General features: G+C 41.3%; 1 protein-coding gene across 2 annotated transcripts in view; it reads right to left on the bottom strand.

Annotated features, from left to right (window-relative positions):
- WWC1 (WW and C2 domain containing 1) overlaps window positions 1–18,208 on the bottom strand; it is a 73,984-nt gene that overhangs the window by 18,424 nt on the left and 37,352 nt on the right. For both annotated transcript variants that reach the window (XM_055717806.1, XM_055717805.1), the window contains 8 exons: window positions 14,393–14,596; window positions 12,617–12,693; window positions 11,610–11,689; window positions 10,566–10,695; window positions 9,859–10,005; window positions 8,726–8,799; window positions 3,264–3,506; window positions 1,729–1,818 (listed from right to left, as the gene is read on the bottom strand). In XM_055717806.1, coding sequence (XP_055573781.1) covers window positions 1,729–1,818; window positions 3,264–3,506; window positions 8,726–8,799; window positions 9,859–10,005; window positions 10,566–10,695; window positions 11,610–11,689; window positions 12,617–12,693; window positions 14,393–14,596 — 1,045 coding nt within the window. The remainder of the gene's footprint in view (window positions 1–1,728; window positions 1,819–3,263; window positions 3,507–8,725; window positions 8,800–9,858; window positions 10,006–10,565; window positions 10,696–11,609; window positions 11,690–12,616; window positions 12,694–14,392; window positions 14,597–18,208) is intronic.

Here is an 18,208-nt window from a genome sequence, read left to right on the forward strand (position 1 = left end):
GAAGATAACTGACAGCAGAATTAATTTTAAGCAGGTGCTGAACAGAAGTCCGTTCAGACGAGAAAGCCCAGACACCAGAGCATGCTGTTTTCTGGTCGGAAGACCCAACATATCCTCCAATACTGACTACAACATACACTGTTCCTAGAAATTCCATTTAAACCAACACTCCTGCTCTGGATATTAAATGCTTTGCTCATTACTGACTGTTTAAAGACCCTTAACCATCACTTCAGATATGGATTAGCTATTGAAAAATTTCTGCATATGTATAAGTGGCTTAAGTTGCCCCACTGAAAAACAGTGAGGATGTTAATAAGCCTAATAATCCCTTATTTATTATTTGTGTGGTAAAAGCTAGAAGCTGCATTTGTATAATTATGCCCGTGACCTCATGAGAAAAAGGCAAGCATGCAGAATTTAGTACAATTTTGGCGCAACAAGTCTTCTGCATTTGTATGACAGATGTGCACTGCATCACATTTGTTCAAAAAAGCTTTTGGGTGAAACATAACTGAAAAATTATACATGCTTTTGCATTTTGGCAGTATATATAGATCTGGCAAGAACTAATAAATTTACAGCTTTCCAGTGTATTTCACTATGAAAAGGGAAGGGTTTTTAATTAATCTTTCCCCTATCAACAAGCTGGACTCAGCTTCATGTTACGCATACCTTTGAATGCCAGACATTTTGTATTATGGGGTTAATAACAAATGCTTATTCTTACGCAGGAGCATGCCAAGAACACTGGGCACATAGTTAGGAAGAAATTAGTTTCACATGCTTCTTGGTCACCTCAGAAGATCCCTAATCAGCTAGATGAAATGAAAATATGATGCCTTTCCACTGCATAAGAGCATCACATAAGAGCTATTCTCCATGGTGGCTTATTTACATATCAGTCTTGCACTATGATTTCTTTCCAGTCTTTTCGATGTCATCTTCACAAAATGAAAGAGAATCCAAGTGGAGCAGAAGCTACAAACAGAGTAAATTCAGTACACGCGGATAGAAAAAAACCTCAAACAAACAAAAATCCCACCAAACTCTCTTCCTAATAAAAAAGATAAACCCGTAATTTTAGCTAATGATGATTTGGCCTTTCTGCCTGCAGGCAGGCATTCGTCTGGAAACAGCAATCCCATGCTCTTCTGAAACTACAGCCTGAACAACTAGACCACATTAAGACTGCAGAAACATTTCTATATACCATATGAACCCAAGAGATTCAGGGATATGTCAATACATTGTCTACATTGCAAGCAACAGCACAGTTGGAATTAATTTAGAGAAATATTATCATGACATTCATACATTAACATGTAGTTGCATTACCAAGAATCACTTCACTTGCTGTGTGAGTGTTAAGCTGTCTTTAACGTACTTCATTAATGTAATACTGCAGTAATTCAATCATTAGTAAAAAAACTTTCAGCTGTCCTTAGTATCCTAAATGTTACATGTCTAAAATAGAAGGGTTTGCACAAACTCCTACTGTTGTCAGACAGAAACCCTGCCACAAGGCTGTTTATCCCATTCTAAAGCATCCATCTAAACCAAGTGGGACGTATAATCCTCGAGCCTTCTCTTGCCACTGTCTTAGGTCGCTACTATAACTGAAAGGCCGTTTAGACTTCTCAGTTGGGAGATGAAATTGTTAGCAGAGAAAGGCAGTTACACCACGTGCAGTGAAAGCACGTACAGCTTCTGTAAAAGGTTACATACCTTTTCAGCTGGGTGTGCAACATCGCAACTAATAGTGTTGTTTCTTCCAGTTCTCGGACTAGCTGATTTCTTTTGCTATTCAATTTCAATCTAAGAGAAGATAGAAAAAGATGAGCTAAAGCAGCACTTACTATTTAAAATGAGGTGTAAAAGAAGTGTCTATTTTTTCTATAAAATTCTACAAAAGTTGTTAAGAATGCCCAGTATAACGTAGGACAGAATTTGGTCAAGATGTGTTTACCAACTTCCAATACTCTTACAACATGGAATTCAATTCTGCAAACATTCACTTCAGGGAAAATAATCACAGCTAGTACTACAAAAGTTCATGTTTCTAGGACCAGATTTTATTCGTTATACACTACTGCATTCTTATACCTACTGTGCTAATAAAGGTCTAAATGCTTTCATTTGCTTTCAGTAAAGTCTATGGATGACTAAGGTTTACATGATTTAGTTATTAACCATCTCATTACGGCTTTACATGAATTATGGACTTTAGCAACATCTGTTTTATTTCACACCTGAACTGGTTTGAGACAGAAATGTGCACTTGGGTGCTCATACCCTAACTTAACAGGCCTCTGGATAAGAAATCCTTCTCCAGTAACATGCTGTTTCTTTGGCACACTAGAACAGGACCATATTCCTAAAAATCACAAATGAACGTGATCATCATATGGCACGTTGTATTTTTGTCAACATTTGTCAAATCACAGATATTGCATACTGGTAAAAGTCCTACAGCTGAAACATCTGAGATGCTTACATTTTTTCCAGCATGATAAACCCATGAAAAGACTACGTAGAAAACTGGTGTAGTCTGGACACTGAGCACGTAGAAGAAATGAAAATAGAAAGCCACAGAGTGAATGCAACACACCTATTCCATGTATATTCAAGAAACTGCAGCTAAAAGTAACATTGCCATAGCCACCCACATTAATACATCCAGATTGTAAAGTGCTTGTAGGCAATGCCTAATGCAGTATTCATCCTCCCTGCACATTCCCATGAGATCTCTCCCTGCAACACAAGTAAAAGTAGGGAGGATAGTTGGTATTTTTTTCAGCTGCTTTAGATTCACAGGATATTCCATGCAATTCCCACAGCCCTGTCAAATACCAGTTCCTACAGGAATCACATACAAGGATGCTCAAAACAAACAACAAATTTTAAAAATTTAAAATTCCATCTGTTGACATTTACCTAGCTCCAGACCACACAGCAACCACAGAAGATGATGGCTGCATACAGAAACATTATAGTACACTAACATTACACTGGGCTATTTTGAGCATCTCTTACGTTCTCATAAAGGATCCATTTGTAGGAAGCACGTTTCCCTACTTGGAGAGTGAGACCACTTGCAGGTGGTTTCTTTTGGGAGATGATTTCAGAAACCTTGTAAGCAGAAAGTCTCCTGGAAATCTGAGGGCACACTGCTATAAGCATTCAGCCAGGGGATGCTGCCGCTTGCTCCCCATCACCTCTCGTCCAGCAAGGGATGTGCTGCCCTATGCCCAGCGACCTACCTCTCGGTGAGAGCTTTGCTCTGAGTGTCTCTAGCAGCCTGAAGGTCTTCCTCCAGGCGCCTTCTCTCCGTCTCCAGTCTCTCCACCTCTCCTCGAGTCCATTTTCTGGGGCTAATGAATCGCATTTCTTTTAAGAGTTCCTCCTTCTCATTAATTAATATTAAACGATCCCGCTCAGAGTCCAGCACGCCAGGCCAGGCCTCGCTGTCAAGTTTAGCCAGTTGTATTTTCAGGTTTGCTATTCTGCAGAAAAAAAAAAAGCAGTTATTCCATAAGGAATGTCCAAGCTACTGCTCCAGACACACAAAGGCACCCTGTGACCAACTACATCTCCCACTGCCCTGAAGGCTCTCAGCCAAGGGACAGCTGCCCTTGACCTCACGCCCTCCCTACCAGCTGCTGAGCGATGGCACCACTGGGGCGTGGGCACATGGAACAGGATTTTAACTCAGGTTTGCTCCCGATGGTAAGCCAAGTCTCTAGCTAACCTGCAGTGTCACCAGTCAGGGAACAGTGTAACAGAAATTCTGCATCTTGAAAAAAGCAGTCAGGTATGCTATAAGGTGTTTCATATCCCTTAAAGCTAACGACCTCACGGTACTTGGCGTGGAGGGTATCATGTGGTAAATATCTGATCGTTAATCAGTTTTATGGCAACGAACTGCATACTCTCCACATACGATTCTGATGGTCTGATAAAGATCAGTGGTTACTCAAAAGTTTGAAAAATATTTTTTGCCTTTAACAATGAGGAAGTTATCATATGCATGCTGCTACTGGAAGAATCCAACTACTGACTCGACACAGAGCATTCTGGACACGTTAAAGAGCTATGCTACTTCTGGTGCATCATGCACATGAGGAGTCAAAGAGGCAATATAATCCAACCCAAATCCAGAGCCACTTATTTGCATGAAGTTTAAAGTCCGTTTTCGTTAGAGGTATCATTCCAGATTTCAGTCTAAAGTCTGTATCGCTAATCCTTCAGCACCATACCAACGTTATCTCAGGGAGGAAGATGATTACTAAAAGCAGTAACAATACAGATATAGAATTTAGCAAGAGCTTTGACTGACAGGAGAGGAGAGCACAGCTCATGGCAGGTAAGGAGGCTGCTCACTCCAACTGTCTGCCCATTCCCAATTTCCCAGATATATGAGCTGTTCAGTTAGCTCCACAAATGGTCAGCGCTGCTATGCAACATATAGGGAGGAGCAAAAAACCAACACCAGGATAAAAAAACAAGTGCAGTAATGTCAGTCTTCCCAAAGGAAGCTGTATCCCTTGGAGTCATTGACCTACAACTCTTCATGAACAGACAGGGTGATAATGGTAGTTTGGTGAGAAACAAAAGCACAGATAAGGTTGAATAAGTTACCGAAGACTCGCATTTTTGGAACTCACACCATAAAAAATGATTCAGTGGGGAGCAGGGAATGAGGAGGGCAGAACTCGCTGGGTGGAGAAACTACAGAAGCTTAGAAGGCAAACAAAGAGGAAAAGCATCTTGCAATATAAAGCAAGATATCTCCAAAAATAATTCACCTGACTGAAGACCAAAGAGTCAAGGCACACATGCCCCATCACGTGATTAACTCAAGTTAATCTCTCACTCAGGTTTAGTAAATACATTAAGAAATAGAAGTGAAATGCTGTACATGTAAAATGAGAGTCCAATATTCATCTCCCTTTGAAAATGGTTTTGTCATCTGGTGACAGAATTACTGGACTTAAATTGGGCACAGCAAATAGTTGCAGCTGCTGATCTGGATTCATCTCTTTTGAGAACGTGGTTAATGCTACAGAAGTGCACAGGATGGTGCACGCTTCCTCCAGCAAACCTGCACACATGCAGGCACAGAGCAAAATCAATGCCAGCTAGCAAAATCAAAGTGTATGGAGTAAGTAATAAGGTGCAGATCTGGGCAGCAGCAGCTACACGACTGCTGAATGGCCTTGAAGAATAACGCTTTGTCTTCCAAGCTCCGGAGGCCAAGAGGAACTGGAGCCCTGAGAGAGCCTGTGAAGGATTAGGCTCACGCAGACTGACCTGCCTCCTCCATCACAAGAGACAAACCAGAGATCACCTTTCCGAAGAGAAGCCTCACTTTCTGTAAACCCATTTCCCACAGCAGGTTGCTTACTCTAATTAAAGTTCCGTAACCAACAGTATTCAGCTCAACTATTTTTAGGTTGTCTTAGTAGGAGTTGTTTTGAGTGCCTGATTAAGTGCAATGCTGTGCTCCAATGAAGAATTAACAGTGGCATTAATTCATAATCCAAGAATTCCTCTGTGCATTTTGAAGGGATATGAGTTTAAGAGGATTGGTTGGCATTAATCTGATCACTTTTGGCATACATTTACATGGATATGGGTTTTCCACTGGAATTTGTTCTCTATGCATTTCCGAGTCTAAAGGTTTTGTTAAACTAACCTAAGTTTTACCCCTTGCAAATGATCATTCTTTTCCCCTTCTCAGTTAAAAGGAGGTTTACGCATTCTGTTTTTCCAATAAAGCAGCATCGTTACAAAAGAAATGCTTTGCAGACTGTCTGATGTTTGGCTGAAAACTCCAGCCCTTCAGCCTGCTGACCAAGTCTGAACTCCGTCCCTGTCGAGCCGTGTTGGGTTTGCACTGCAAGGAACCCAGCAACACTGGGCTCAGGCCATACCGTCAGTCTGAACGGCCACCAGCCTGCAAGACTGAACAGGAAGCTCAAGCTTTATTTAACTGTCTTCTTTTTACCTAGAAAAGGTAGTGAGATGGTTTTTTCATTGTCATATCAAGGTTTTTTTCGTTTTTTTGTTTGATTGTGGTTTTGTGTTGGTGGTTTTTTGTTTGGTTTTTTTAACTGGGGAAAGCTGGTACTTATCTGTAACATAGGTATAACATGTAAAATATTTAGTTTCTTGGTAGATTGTGGCGATGCAAGTGCTGTGAACAGAAGCATACATTAAGGTGTGTATCCACAACCAGTAATTAGCAATCCTAGATCAGATCAGCCTCCTCTCTTCATGAGGTAAAAACCCAAAAGATATCCAGTGGGAGGTGTGGTCTAAAAACTGACCAGTCAAATACCTACTGTTGTTGCAATGCTGCTAAAAGTGACATTAAAATATTCTGGTTTTGGAGATTATAAAACATACTTTTAAAATCCCAGAGTTACCACCAGTCGCACAAAACCCAAGCTGAAAATTTAACTCTTGAAGGAACTAAAACAGTGCACAGAAAGCAAGTGCTAAGCAACTTGGTCTGGAATTCTATGTCTGGAATTGTACGGCATAATTTAGTTGCATCTCTGATTACATATATGCTGCAGTAGCTAATCTCCTTGTTGAGATGTGGCACTGACATCTCGCTTGACATGATACCTGTTATCAGTTTCCAATCCAATTAAGCTAAAGGTTTGTCACTGCAGCTGCTCTTTGCTCTTTTTTGCAGGTTTAACGTTATCTGCTCTAGAGTTCTTGTTGTCTCACCGCGCCATGAAAGGATAAGACTTGGTGGTGGGTAAGGGAACATGCAGAATTGCACCCTGACAGTTCTGGTGTGGTGAAGTTCAGCAAGATACTCACCTACAGCTATGCCTTCAGCCTGGTCTACAACAACAGTGTGGACAGTGTCTGCTACAGTCCGCTTGCAAAATCATCAACCCCTTATAAATCTAATAGTTCTAACCTAATTAATATGGGATCACCTTGATTTCAAGACTTAAGTTTTACCTTTCCAGATAATGCAGAGCTAGTAAGACAGATGCATTTCCACCATTTGGCTCCCCCTTCATAATACGTGCATGGGCAAAATACTCTTTTATTGTGGTTTTGGAGCATGTAAATATGCTGCTGTAGGGACAGGAAACACTTCTAACATCACAAGGAGTAATTTTCATAGGAGCAGAAGGTTCCTTGTGAGTCACTATATCCATAGTATTGTTCCAGCTTAAAACCAGTCAAGGTATTTGTTTCTGCAGCTCCTACCAAAGACCATGCCAAACCCACAGTGCTCTGATCGCTGGAGATCTTTTCATTTTATCAATTATTCATGCCCATTCAGACCCATCTTTCCTCATAATAATGTTTTTTAAACTAGACAACTTAAGACAGATATGAGGTATCAAACCTTTAACTGCAAGATTGTGTTGTATGCCCTTCATTACTTCAAATGAACTACTGTGCTGCATTTATAAAGTTCCGTCTCTTTTTAAAGAGCATACTCATTATCTTCTCAGGTTTGTCATTATTCACTCACCCCTCCTTGGAAAAGATACAGGCTAAAGTAAAAGTGCTCCATTTCAATCTGAAGACGCAAAGTGTAAATTAAATTAGAGTCTTCAGCTAAGCTTAAAAGTAAAAAGCAATTTTAACACTGAAAAATTAACCATTGCATCTGGAGGATTAATAATTTTAATGTTGTTTTTAAAAGTCACAGAATGATTTGAACGTCAAGGCAGTCGGACACATTAGACCGTTGTAATAAAATTGCTTCACCTAGGAAGAAAAGTGTAAGTTCATGTCAAAAGCAGCTGGGCACATGCAATCTTTTGACACTGCCTCTGATACAGATCAAATTTTATGCCACTGAGAAACACGGCCTATTGACCATGCCATTACACTAAAACAAGATCATTATGAGTAACCTCAGCCTTAAAGCTCTTATATCTAACTAGAGACTGGAGAAAATTCCTTCTCTTTGCATATATCCCAAGTACAGATTGCACCACGCATCTGCAGTTTGTTATTCTGGAATTGCAAAGTCCGTTTAGAGCAGTTAAAGCTGAAGTCACCACCGGTGATCAGTGGTACATCACTGAACAAGGACTAGGCCTGCCAAAGTCTAAATAAAAATGCTTGGTGCTTTCTCATAACTGAGCCGAGTTAGCTATAATCTATTAAAAGAAGAAAATCCCAGAAAGTTTTTGCTTAAATTGGCCTGTTAAGTAGATACAACTTTTATAATCTATTCTTCATTCATCTCAGATCAGAAGGCAAAGGTGAGAACTTACATTCTTACAGATAAGCAGATAAGCTTTGTAATAAGAACTGTAGACACTGACCATATTTTGATAGGTGTTAACACACTATACATTTCTCCTTATCAGACTTAAAGCCATGCAAACATTCATTTCATTTTGAATAAGGTAAGGAGATGCCTTGCAGTACAGTCTCCTTACGAGGAATGGGGAAGCACTGGCAACAGGTAGCAAAACCACTTATGTCCCCACAGGTGTGGCCAGACTGAATTCTTTGTGTATTAATCACTCCTTAGTAATTTCTAGGATGGTTATTTATTTCTTGAATGATAACGTTGGCCCAGACAGCCTATTGCCTCACTGGCTCAAAAATTACCATGTTTATTTAGCAGTAATGGTGGGTTTCAATCCGAGTGGCACCTTTTCTAGTGAAACCTATCTTCAGAATAAGCTGTGTGACAGCCAAAAGGTGTAACAGTCCAAAGAATTACCTTCTCTTTGCTTCTTCGTATTGAAGGCGTAATCTCACTTTCTCAGCCAACTGGTTATTGCTGCTGGTAATGAACTGAGACACAAAATATAACATCAGCAACTTAGTAACCACTCCTCTTTTGATCTGCCCTGTTAAAATTGATGATGTTACAAGTTACACTTGCTCTCGTCAAACTCATTTATTAGTTAAACCAATGACAGAATCAGAAAATACTGACTTTGATTGATTTTTTCATGATTTCTTCAAATACTTAAAAACCTCTAAGATTACGAGGCTCTTTCTGGCCTAGTTAAAAACAAAAATCTACCACATCTGTCTCAGGCTTCTATTTTCATGCACACATAAATAGCTTTGTCATCTTTCTTCTTCAATGCTGTTTGCAACCTTTAAGTGTTGTATTGCATTTTGTTTTGGATGGCATCTTGCTTTGGTCGTAGAGTCTTAAAGATAAGGGACATCCCATCATGCCCAAACCTGCAGATCTTCAGTCACATGTGCGGCGCTGACTTTAAGTGGCTGCAAATGTTTAAGTCAAGGTTCACAGGAGAGTCTTCTGTGATGTCCTGAGACATATGATGTACCCACGGTGCTGGTTAAGTCCTTGCTGAGGCTTACACCATCCTGACAGTTGCGATCTTGTTGCACATGTGGGACTGAAGGTGTATGAGTACGACACATTTGATGGCATCAAAATATGTGCACATACGCTATCATTCTCACTCATAACACGCTAAGAGCCAAACGCACTCTTAAGGGAAGAGTCCTCATTACCGCTTAGCCCATACATAGCTGCTGAATGTTTCTTGCCTAGTAGCATATCACTGCTATAAAGAGCTAAGGGAGTATTTGTATCAGAAGAAGCTACACCTACAGGCAAAATAAGACTTCCTTCCCTTTTAGTCCCACCTGGGTTTTTCTAATAGAGCTAGCGTGGGGAATCAGCAGGTTAGGTTGCCTTTAGAGATACATTAACATTGCACAGAAAAATGAAGGTCATGCTGAAGTTTACATGAGGAAAAGGAATCATCTCATAAATACCTGCCCATTCTTGGAAACTCTTACTAAAGGCAGTACTACATGTAGTTCAGAGGAACGTCTCCACATGCACTGGTTTTCTCACGTATTACTCACATTTCCTGAAACATCCGTCTGGGAGCTGACGTCCAGGTACTGCCGGGGTAACAAGGGGCTGGAGCTTTCCACAGACACGCTGCTGGTCCACAGGTCTGACTGGGAACCTCTGTCATTCACAAAGCTGTCTTTTAACCTGGCTAAGCTCTAAAACCATAAAAAGTCGTGAGGTGAGCTCACTTCGGCTCAAAGTACCTGAGCAGTAGCTTTAGCCCCAACTACACGATTAAGATCTGACCATGTTTACTGTGTGCACTCAGACTCTGCAGGCATGAGATCAGGCACAGCTGGACTGCACCTCCCACAGCACAAAGCAGCCCACAGGCATTAGCACACCATCTCGCCTAGACAGGCAGACTCTCTGCCAGAGATGGCAGATGAAATGGGCCACAGTGTTTTCATGGCTTCTCCAGGTCTGCTCTGACAGCAGTACAGTCACACTGGTTCACTCTTGACCAATAAACCCTGAGACAAACACTCAACTCTAAGCGACTGCTTACTACTGTTAGTTGCTGCATTTTATACTTCTTATTTGCAGGATCTGAAGAACAAAAAGGCTGTAGTCCAACCACAATACAGAATTCATTTATATTAATAAAACTCTGGATTACGTATCTTGAAATAGAAAATACTTAAATCACTTCTCAGAAATTCAATCTGATAGCAATGGCAACACAAAATGCTATAAAGTCATCCTGTTTCAATACCTGAATGAGGTCTTGTTTTTCCTTCTCCCCTGATGTGATGGCCTTCTTGAGAGCTTTCATCTCACTTAAAATGGCTTGTGCCTCATCAAGTTTGTAGCCACCTTGAGTATCAGACATTTTCATGTCAATTCTGCATAGAAATAAAAAAAAATAATACGGAAAGCTAACACTTTATTAAGTCCAGCTGATTTAATCATCCTAGATGCATGCACCTTGACATTTTAAGAAAAACACACTCCGAAGCACAACAAAGAACACCACGCCACCACAGAAGTTAATCCACTCGGAAGTACATTAAGCTTCAGAACTCTGACTTTAGCCATATCATCTCATTGACTCCTTATGGAGGGCAAAGATGTACAAAACCCCCTCAAAACAGTACATCTGGGCAGATTGCTGCTAGTTACCTTGTTTCTAACCTAGAGAGGATAAACTTAGCCATCTATGAGAAGTACCTTATTTTCAGTCATTATTTTGAAAACCAGCCGCAGACCTCACATGCACGGATGTATTTACTTGCACAACCTAATTACAAGCCACTTCATCCTTCCCTCTTCTCAAAGGAATTCTACCACAGTTGCTATTTATAATAAATAAGATATTAACCAGTGACACTATTTAAAACGCCAGATGTCTAGTCACACAAAGGTAAGTACCTGAAACTTTTCATCCCCTTCCACTCCACCCCAAATTTTTCCTCAGTGCCCTAAAACAATGGCTCTTACAAGTAAGACAACAGGCTGTACTGCGTCATCTGTATTGAGCAATACTGAGGAAAACAGAGTACCATCTAACTGACAAGATCCTGGTTCAAAATCTTTTTGCCATGAAGTCAGTTCTGATGCGGTCAATCACACACAGGCACCGATTTCAGAAATCTGCCCCCATGGCTGTGTATTGCTTTCAGTTGCATATGCCTAAAGATACCAGCAGCAACATATTTCAGCTTCTGTTATTTAGGCAGCTATTTATAAATATAGAGGGGGATGCATTACAAGCCAGAGATATTCTACACTCAAAATAGTATCTCGAGAACAAACTTACTTCTTCAGTGTTTGAAATCCATGCTCTTTGTACTGGAGCTCTTGCTTCATGTGAGCTACTTCTCTCTTCAGTTTATTAACCTGCAGCAAGATGTACATTTTTAGAATGGCATTTTATGTAAATATTTAGGTACAGCTCTACCCTTCAATTCAAAACGTAGTACTGCAGACAGTGCTCTAAACAAAGTTACCAGAATATCCGTTCATCTCAACAGCAGCTAACAGTCCTGATGGCATCCTCACCAGGATATTATCACTAGCTAGGTCTTTACTCAGTACCCAAATATTACAACACTTTATAAGGGGCTTAAGGGAAGTTCCAACCTCCTAAGCAGAAAAGCCGAGAAAAAATCAAGAGAGACAGGAATGAAACACAAGTCAATTTTACTCAGAAATGTTTAAAACTTTCCCAGTCATTAAAGAAAACATTAAGCATCAGGACAGGAGTTACACTGCAGTGACAGAAGCCATCCTCCGACATACCAAACTAAAAGGCCCCACTGCATGAGTAACACAGCAGGATGATAATACATACTGTAAATCCACTGACCCTACAGCTTGCTGTTTTATATTCCTCCACAGAGGCCAGACTGACCTACTTTACTTTAGTCCTTTCTTCTTCCCAAACTGAGCTCTGCATGAGAGCGCACACTGCCGCTGCTAACAACCCGCACAGGACAAAACAGCTGCCAGTCTCTGGAGAGAACTCGCAGCTCTCCAGCACTGCAGCACACCGAGGAGCCAGCATGCAGCTAAACACCCCACAGCGTACCGGTACAGCAGTATGTACTGCCAGCTTCCAAGGAAGTCTAAAGTCTAAGGGAAAAAAAAGCGTTTCAAACTCCTAGGACGGCAACATTTCAGAATTCTGATAAATTATCTCCTAGATTAAGAACGGCAACATTAGCTCTTTCAACTGCTTTGGCATCTCTTTTTAGTATTTGCCATGAGGTTTGGAAATATCTGAAGATTACTCGTGGCAAGCAAAGGTCTGTTCATACTACTTACCCTGGATTTTGCAGTAGCAATCTCTGCTTTGAGGATCTCCGGGTCATACTTGGAACTTGACGATGAGCCAGAGAGCACTAGAACAAATACAACACCCAGTTCAGCAGCACTACCTTCCTCCCTACTCTTGCACCAGCCCCACCACAAATCAAGACCTCCCATCACTCCTGCACACCCAGACCTCCACGCATTGCTGCTGTAGGCCTTTTACCCATTTTTCAGATCTCTTCTCAGCCCTCAAAGGCAGGGAAAGGCAATAGGGCAGTCAAGTACTCCACGAAAAGTCTATACTAAAGAGGCCAGAGCATGTCCTGGATCTCCAAAGTCTGGATTTGTTCCAAGTTAACGCACTTAACTCAAACTCCCAGACACGTTCACTCCATTCAGTAGTGTGGCTTCCTGCATTTCCAAAGGCATTTACAGAACTGAAGGGACAGACATTGCATAAAGGTTTGCTTTATTTTTTTTTTTAGACTTTCTCATTGAGTAAACAACCCACTGAATGTTTAGAAACAAAGAAAAGCAAAGAATGAGAAGAAACTGCAAAATGCAATGCAAGCCCTTCTCACAGCCTTGAAGACATGACCAATCATACAATGTGCCACTCCAGATTAAATCAATGTCCCATTAAGAGCAGAATTCTCTTCTAAGCAGTGGTTAAAACCCTTCTGCTTCAGAAGGTACAGAAGCTCCCCAATGTGCAATGCTGTTAGAAGCAGCTGTAGGCAAGGGAGATATTTTGATCCTCACAGCCATCAGTTTATGCCCTATAAAACATGGGAAAGTATTTCTAGTTCTTTGTGTTTGGTTGTATTTTTAAAGACAGAACACATCACGCCAACATAATTCACGTTCACAGTAGTTTTAGTGTACTGCTCTGCTATACCAGTACTTAGGTAGAGTGCTCTTAAGAAAAGGCCAAAACCTGTACTTCAGAGATGATGGATGGGACCCTAGTCAAATTAAGAATCCTTCAGTTGACAGAAAACTATTTACAAACGTTTTAACATCAGGCACAGGATTAGCCGGTGAAATTCACCACCACAAGACATAACTCAGCAAGAGCAAAGCAGGGGGATGTCAGTCCACTGATGTGGCCAGCAAGAACATAAAAAGTCTGCAATACTAAGGATTATAAAAAAAGTTCTGGAAGACTTGCAAGAAATAAATTCTCCTCTGGACAGTAAAGAGGAAATCTGGCCATCTATAAACATTTCTGCACCAGCTCTTGAAGCAATAAGTACTGATGTTTCCTGTGTGACAAAGAATATGGAGTACAAGACAATGATTTGTTTAATTGATAATCCACCAATGTTAGCTTTTACGTAGCATAAAATACAGATCCTTAGCTCCACAGGACAGTCACTCAGCTACCTGGGATGGTAAGCTCCAGAAGGGCCTGGAAATGCTATCCGAGATGATCCTTCTTGCCTTGTTTATATACTTTGGACAAGGGAATCAAGGAAAACACCATATAACTTCATTTTTTTGCATTAAGCCAACCACTACATTTTTTCACACATATTGAAGCCCATGCTGAAAACCTGCACGCTGACTCTAGTGACTGAGCCAACCGCCATAGTGTTTCATAACAATTAACCTTTACCAAATACGTGCTAGGCAGCTATTGCTTTTAAGACAAACTGAGCAAATGTGGAGAGTGACATGGTGTAACACACCCCAGTGCTCTATCACAGGACCAGCTTCAAGCAGTGTACTGTCCTAGCGGGTTCACGACTGAGAAAGTCACTGGGTAAGAGTTCACCAACTACTCACAGCTGGTCTGAGAGCCCAGTTTGTGCTCCCAAACATCATGCAGCTGCCGATATTCTTGCTGGGCCAATTCAAGCCTCTGCTGTTTCACTTGATAGATCTCCTTCTGCGCAGCAATCGCCTCCTGGGCCAGGACAAGGTAGTCTTTCAGCATGTGCTCCTGCTCCCGCCGCCATTGCACACGAGGGTCTTCTATCTGTGTAGTTTCTGAAGAGAGAAAAGAGGAGGCAAGATGAATGGAATGCAGGTTTGCACTGCTCCCTGGAGAAGATCCACCACTTCTGTCAGTATTTTAAAATAGCCCCTTGCCCCATCTCGTAGAGGAAGTGGAATAAGGACATTCTCCTTTTTTCTTAGGAGGTGACCACTGATCCACAATAAACCCCAACGAGCTCTGCCATGCTGAAACACTGTATAGAACAACTCATGATGAAATCATTGTACAGGTCTTCAAATCCTCTGCTGCTGAAGCCATCCTGGTTCTGCCTCTTACAACATCCACACAAGCCCTAAGATACTGACATCGACTGTTAAGACTTATCTTTATTGCAACTGTTTTATAACACTGCTAATAAAATACCTCTACTATTTCACTGATAAAAACCAAACATTTTCAGAAAACATCATTGCCACATGACAACATTATACTGCATCTGACAACATGAAAGCAATCACAACTCTGCCTGCCCTCTTTGGCTGCCAAGTGGCTTTTATTATAAAGGGGAAAGAAAACCTCACTCAGATTCCACAGGTAAGTAAAAATAAAGACCCATTAAATCACAGAATGTATTCATGAAAGCATCTCAAATTGCATTATATAAACAGAATCTCAGAAGGGAGTAAACATTTCCTTCACTCAAAGCAGGCACAGCAGTAAATCACTGCAGAATTTAAGAAAAAATATGCTACAGAGTTAAAGAAAAATATTTTTCGGTAACATGGGCAATGCAGTCATGAACAGCTACACCACTTCCATCTCCATTACCCAACACAACCAATACACTGCTTTTCAGGTTTCTAGTCAGGAAAAGGGCATAAGGTCACAGACATGCAGCTATTCCTAGTACTAATTAGGCAAATTTATTGTCAGTATTGTCTTGGTTTTGTGAAGAAGTGTCCAAAATATTTTTCATTTATCGTTCAAGGCTGTTATATGCTCTTGTTTGGAACAGGTTCCAATATTCAGTCGACTAAGTGCTCTAAACTGTCTAAACTACTGTGCTTGAATAAGGATGCCTTATTGCCGCATAATAAATAATTAATAAAAAAGAGCTGCTTGAAACTATCAGTAGGAATCTAATCTGCATATCTTAAGAGCCTCTTTAAATATTTAGTAAAAGCTGCCATGGTGGAAGGCATGAGCAGCTCTTAAGTGAGTCAGGCATAAGGCTAACACCGCAACACATACAATGTAGGGAAGAGAACAGTTTGATAATAATCCTAGGAGCAGAACTAGTAATAAAGGATTTTACCCAAGGGATGGCCACTCAATCATCTTCACAAGCTATCTGTGATCATGCTGAGGAGAAAATTAAAAGGATTCTCCAGCAATAACTTATTTTAACAGTATTTCAAGACCTGAAAGAACACATGACATTTCATTTTACATAGTTTGTAGAAGCATTTCAACAAAACGTCCTTTATGGATCCTGCTAGAAGAAGTAACATTTCAGCTGTTGTAATACTAAAGCTAAGCCTGGACCTGCAAAACTGCCCCAAAATAACCCGGGGAAACAGCAGCTGTTTGTGCCAACTATAGGTGCTGATGCCCTCCCAGACAGCACCATGGTCTCTCTCAGAGGGAGCAAAAAAAGTCAGGAAGACACAGCAGCATATCAGCTGTAAAGTCTGAAAACTCCAGACTCATATCTCTATTCCTGCTCCCAAATTCCATTTTCCAGATAACCATTATCCACACCCAGAAGGAGGAACTCCTTTTACTGCCCAGTTGAACCAGAAGGTGAAAGCCTGCTACGAGTTTCCCAGAAGGCTGCCCCCACATCCCCACACACGCAGCCTCCCCGGACCAGAGCGCATGCCAAGTGCCAGAAACCAGGACTCAGGACCTGGTTTCAAGCTCAATGAGTATGTGGGCAAAGTACCCACAACTCTCAATGTCTAATTCAGGACACTGGGTCATAAGTCTACCTGTACCTATGGCTTCTTCACTCTTGGATATTTCCAGTTGTGCCTTAAACGGGCAGCCCGCTCCTCCTGTAGTTGCAAGAAGGGCAGCAGAAGCTGCTGCAGGGCGATCCCTCCATTACAAGCAACCAGGAGGAAGACTACAAAAATCTACAATCCTGAGCACCTCTGTTAGGTGGCGAAACACTGATGCTGCCCCAAGCACATAAACCACTTGACAAAGTGAAGGCTTGGCAGGACGGGCAACACACTTTTGTACTGAAACTGTTTTGTTCCCATTTTTCTAACTATTCACCTCAACCTTTTCAGTAATCACCACACTAACTGTATCCCCTTGATTGCAGCTTTGATTTTCAAACACATAATAACAATCTAAGAAAACGTTGGCCAAGGGCTCTTGATCTGCCCCAGCTACTGAGTAATGCAAAATACATCCAAAGTCAGATGAAACGACTACAGAAATGCAGGTTATTACATCTTCTGTTGTCTTGCGAATTTTTAATTTAATGTTGAGCTTGTCATAAATAAACCTGATTGTTTCATGTTTGAAGAATGTAGTCTTACTGTGCTTGCATCAGCATCTGGCAAGAAAATAATAATTTTTTTTGTGCAAATCAAATGCCAAAGAAGTTCTCCCAGAGAGAGACACTCAGGGCTATGCATTAATACTGTATTAGGAAAATTCTGGGTACTCAGTTTAATTTAATTGTATTTATTTTGCCTCAGAGACAAGGTTAGAAGTGTGCTCCATCTCCCTTTCTTTAATGGCTCCTGGCTTTAGATTTAATTTAGGTCTGTCCTTGGGCTTGCTTCTGATAATTAGTCTCAAATACTTCAAGTGTGCAGCAAGAACCAACATGCTTCCACCCCCTTCACACGCTGAGGACAGTCCCTTCCTGCACAGGGAATCTACAAGAGACCTTGGAGAGGAAGAAGGTTTTGGACACTCTCCAGAGGATACTTTAACATAAACCACAAAGATGAGCCTCTTGATTAGCTGAAGGTAAGTGGATATGGTTTGCTTTATCATGATTTGGATTAGAGCTGGCATAAGAAATAGGGTCATGATTTTGTTTCTCTTCTTTTTAACCTTTTAATTGAAATTCTAGGTCAAGTCTTCCAGTTTCTGGCATCCTATAGAAGTGAAACTTTTTAAGCGGGTATCAGCATAGTCTGAAGCCTTCTCTGCACGCCCTTGAAGCCTGTAGTGCTTTTGAGTGGCACGGACCAGGGGTAACTGCCTCAGACCACCCAGGGCTCAGACCTGCCACCAGATCTTCGCACGTTCATCCTGGGGGCAACTCAAATGTACAACTCCGATCATGTTTGGTTTGTCCCATGTACACAGTGCAGTTTCTGCTAGCTGAATCACTCAGGAGGTCTGACAAGCTGCCATGTCCCCCTGCAGGCTTCAGAATGAGGTTATTCTTCCTGTACTTGATCTGTGTCCCCCAGGACCACAGCTAGCCATCCTTGTTTAGGCAAACGCCGGCGGAATAAGTTAATGCCCCAGTTTTGGCTAGGATGGGCCACAGTGACAACAAGCGCCCAGCTTCCTCCGGTGTGGGCAGGGAAGGAAGACAAATGAGAAGATAAAAATACATCTCACACTGGAAAGAAAGCTCTGAGGGGACAAGGAAAAGACTCTTGGAAACATTCACCCATTTTACATGA

Source organism: Falco cherrug, chromosome 8 (genome assembly GCF_023634085.1).
Source record: "Falco cherrug isolate bFalChe1 chromosome 8, bFalChe1.pri, whole genome shotgun sequence".
In the NCBI taxonomy this organism is placed as follows: Eukaryota; Metazoa; Chordata; class Aves; order Falconiformes; family Falconidae; genus Falco; species Falco cherrug.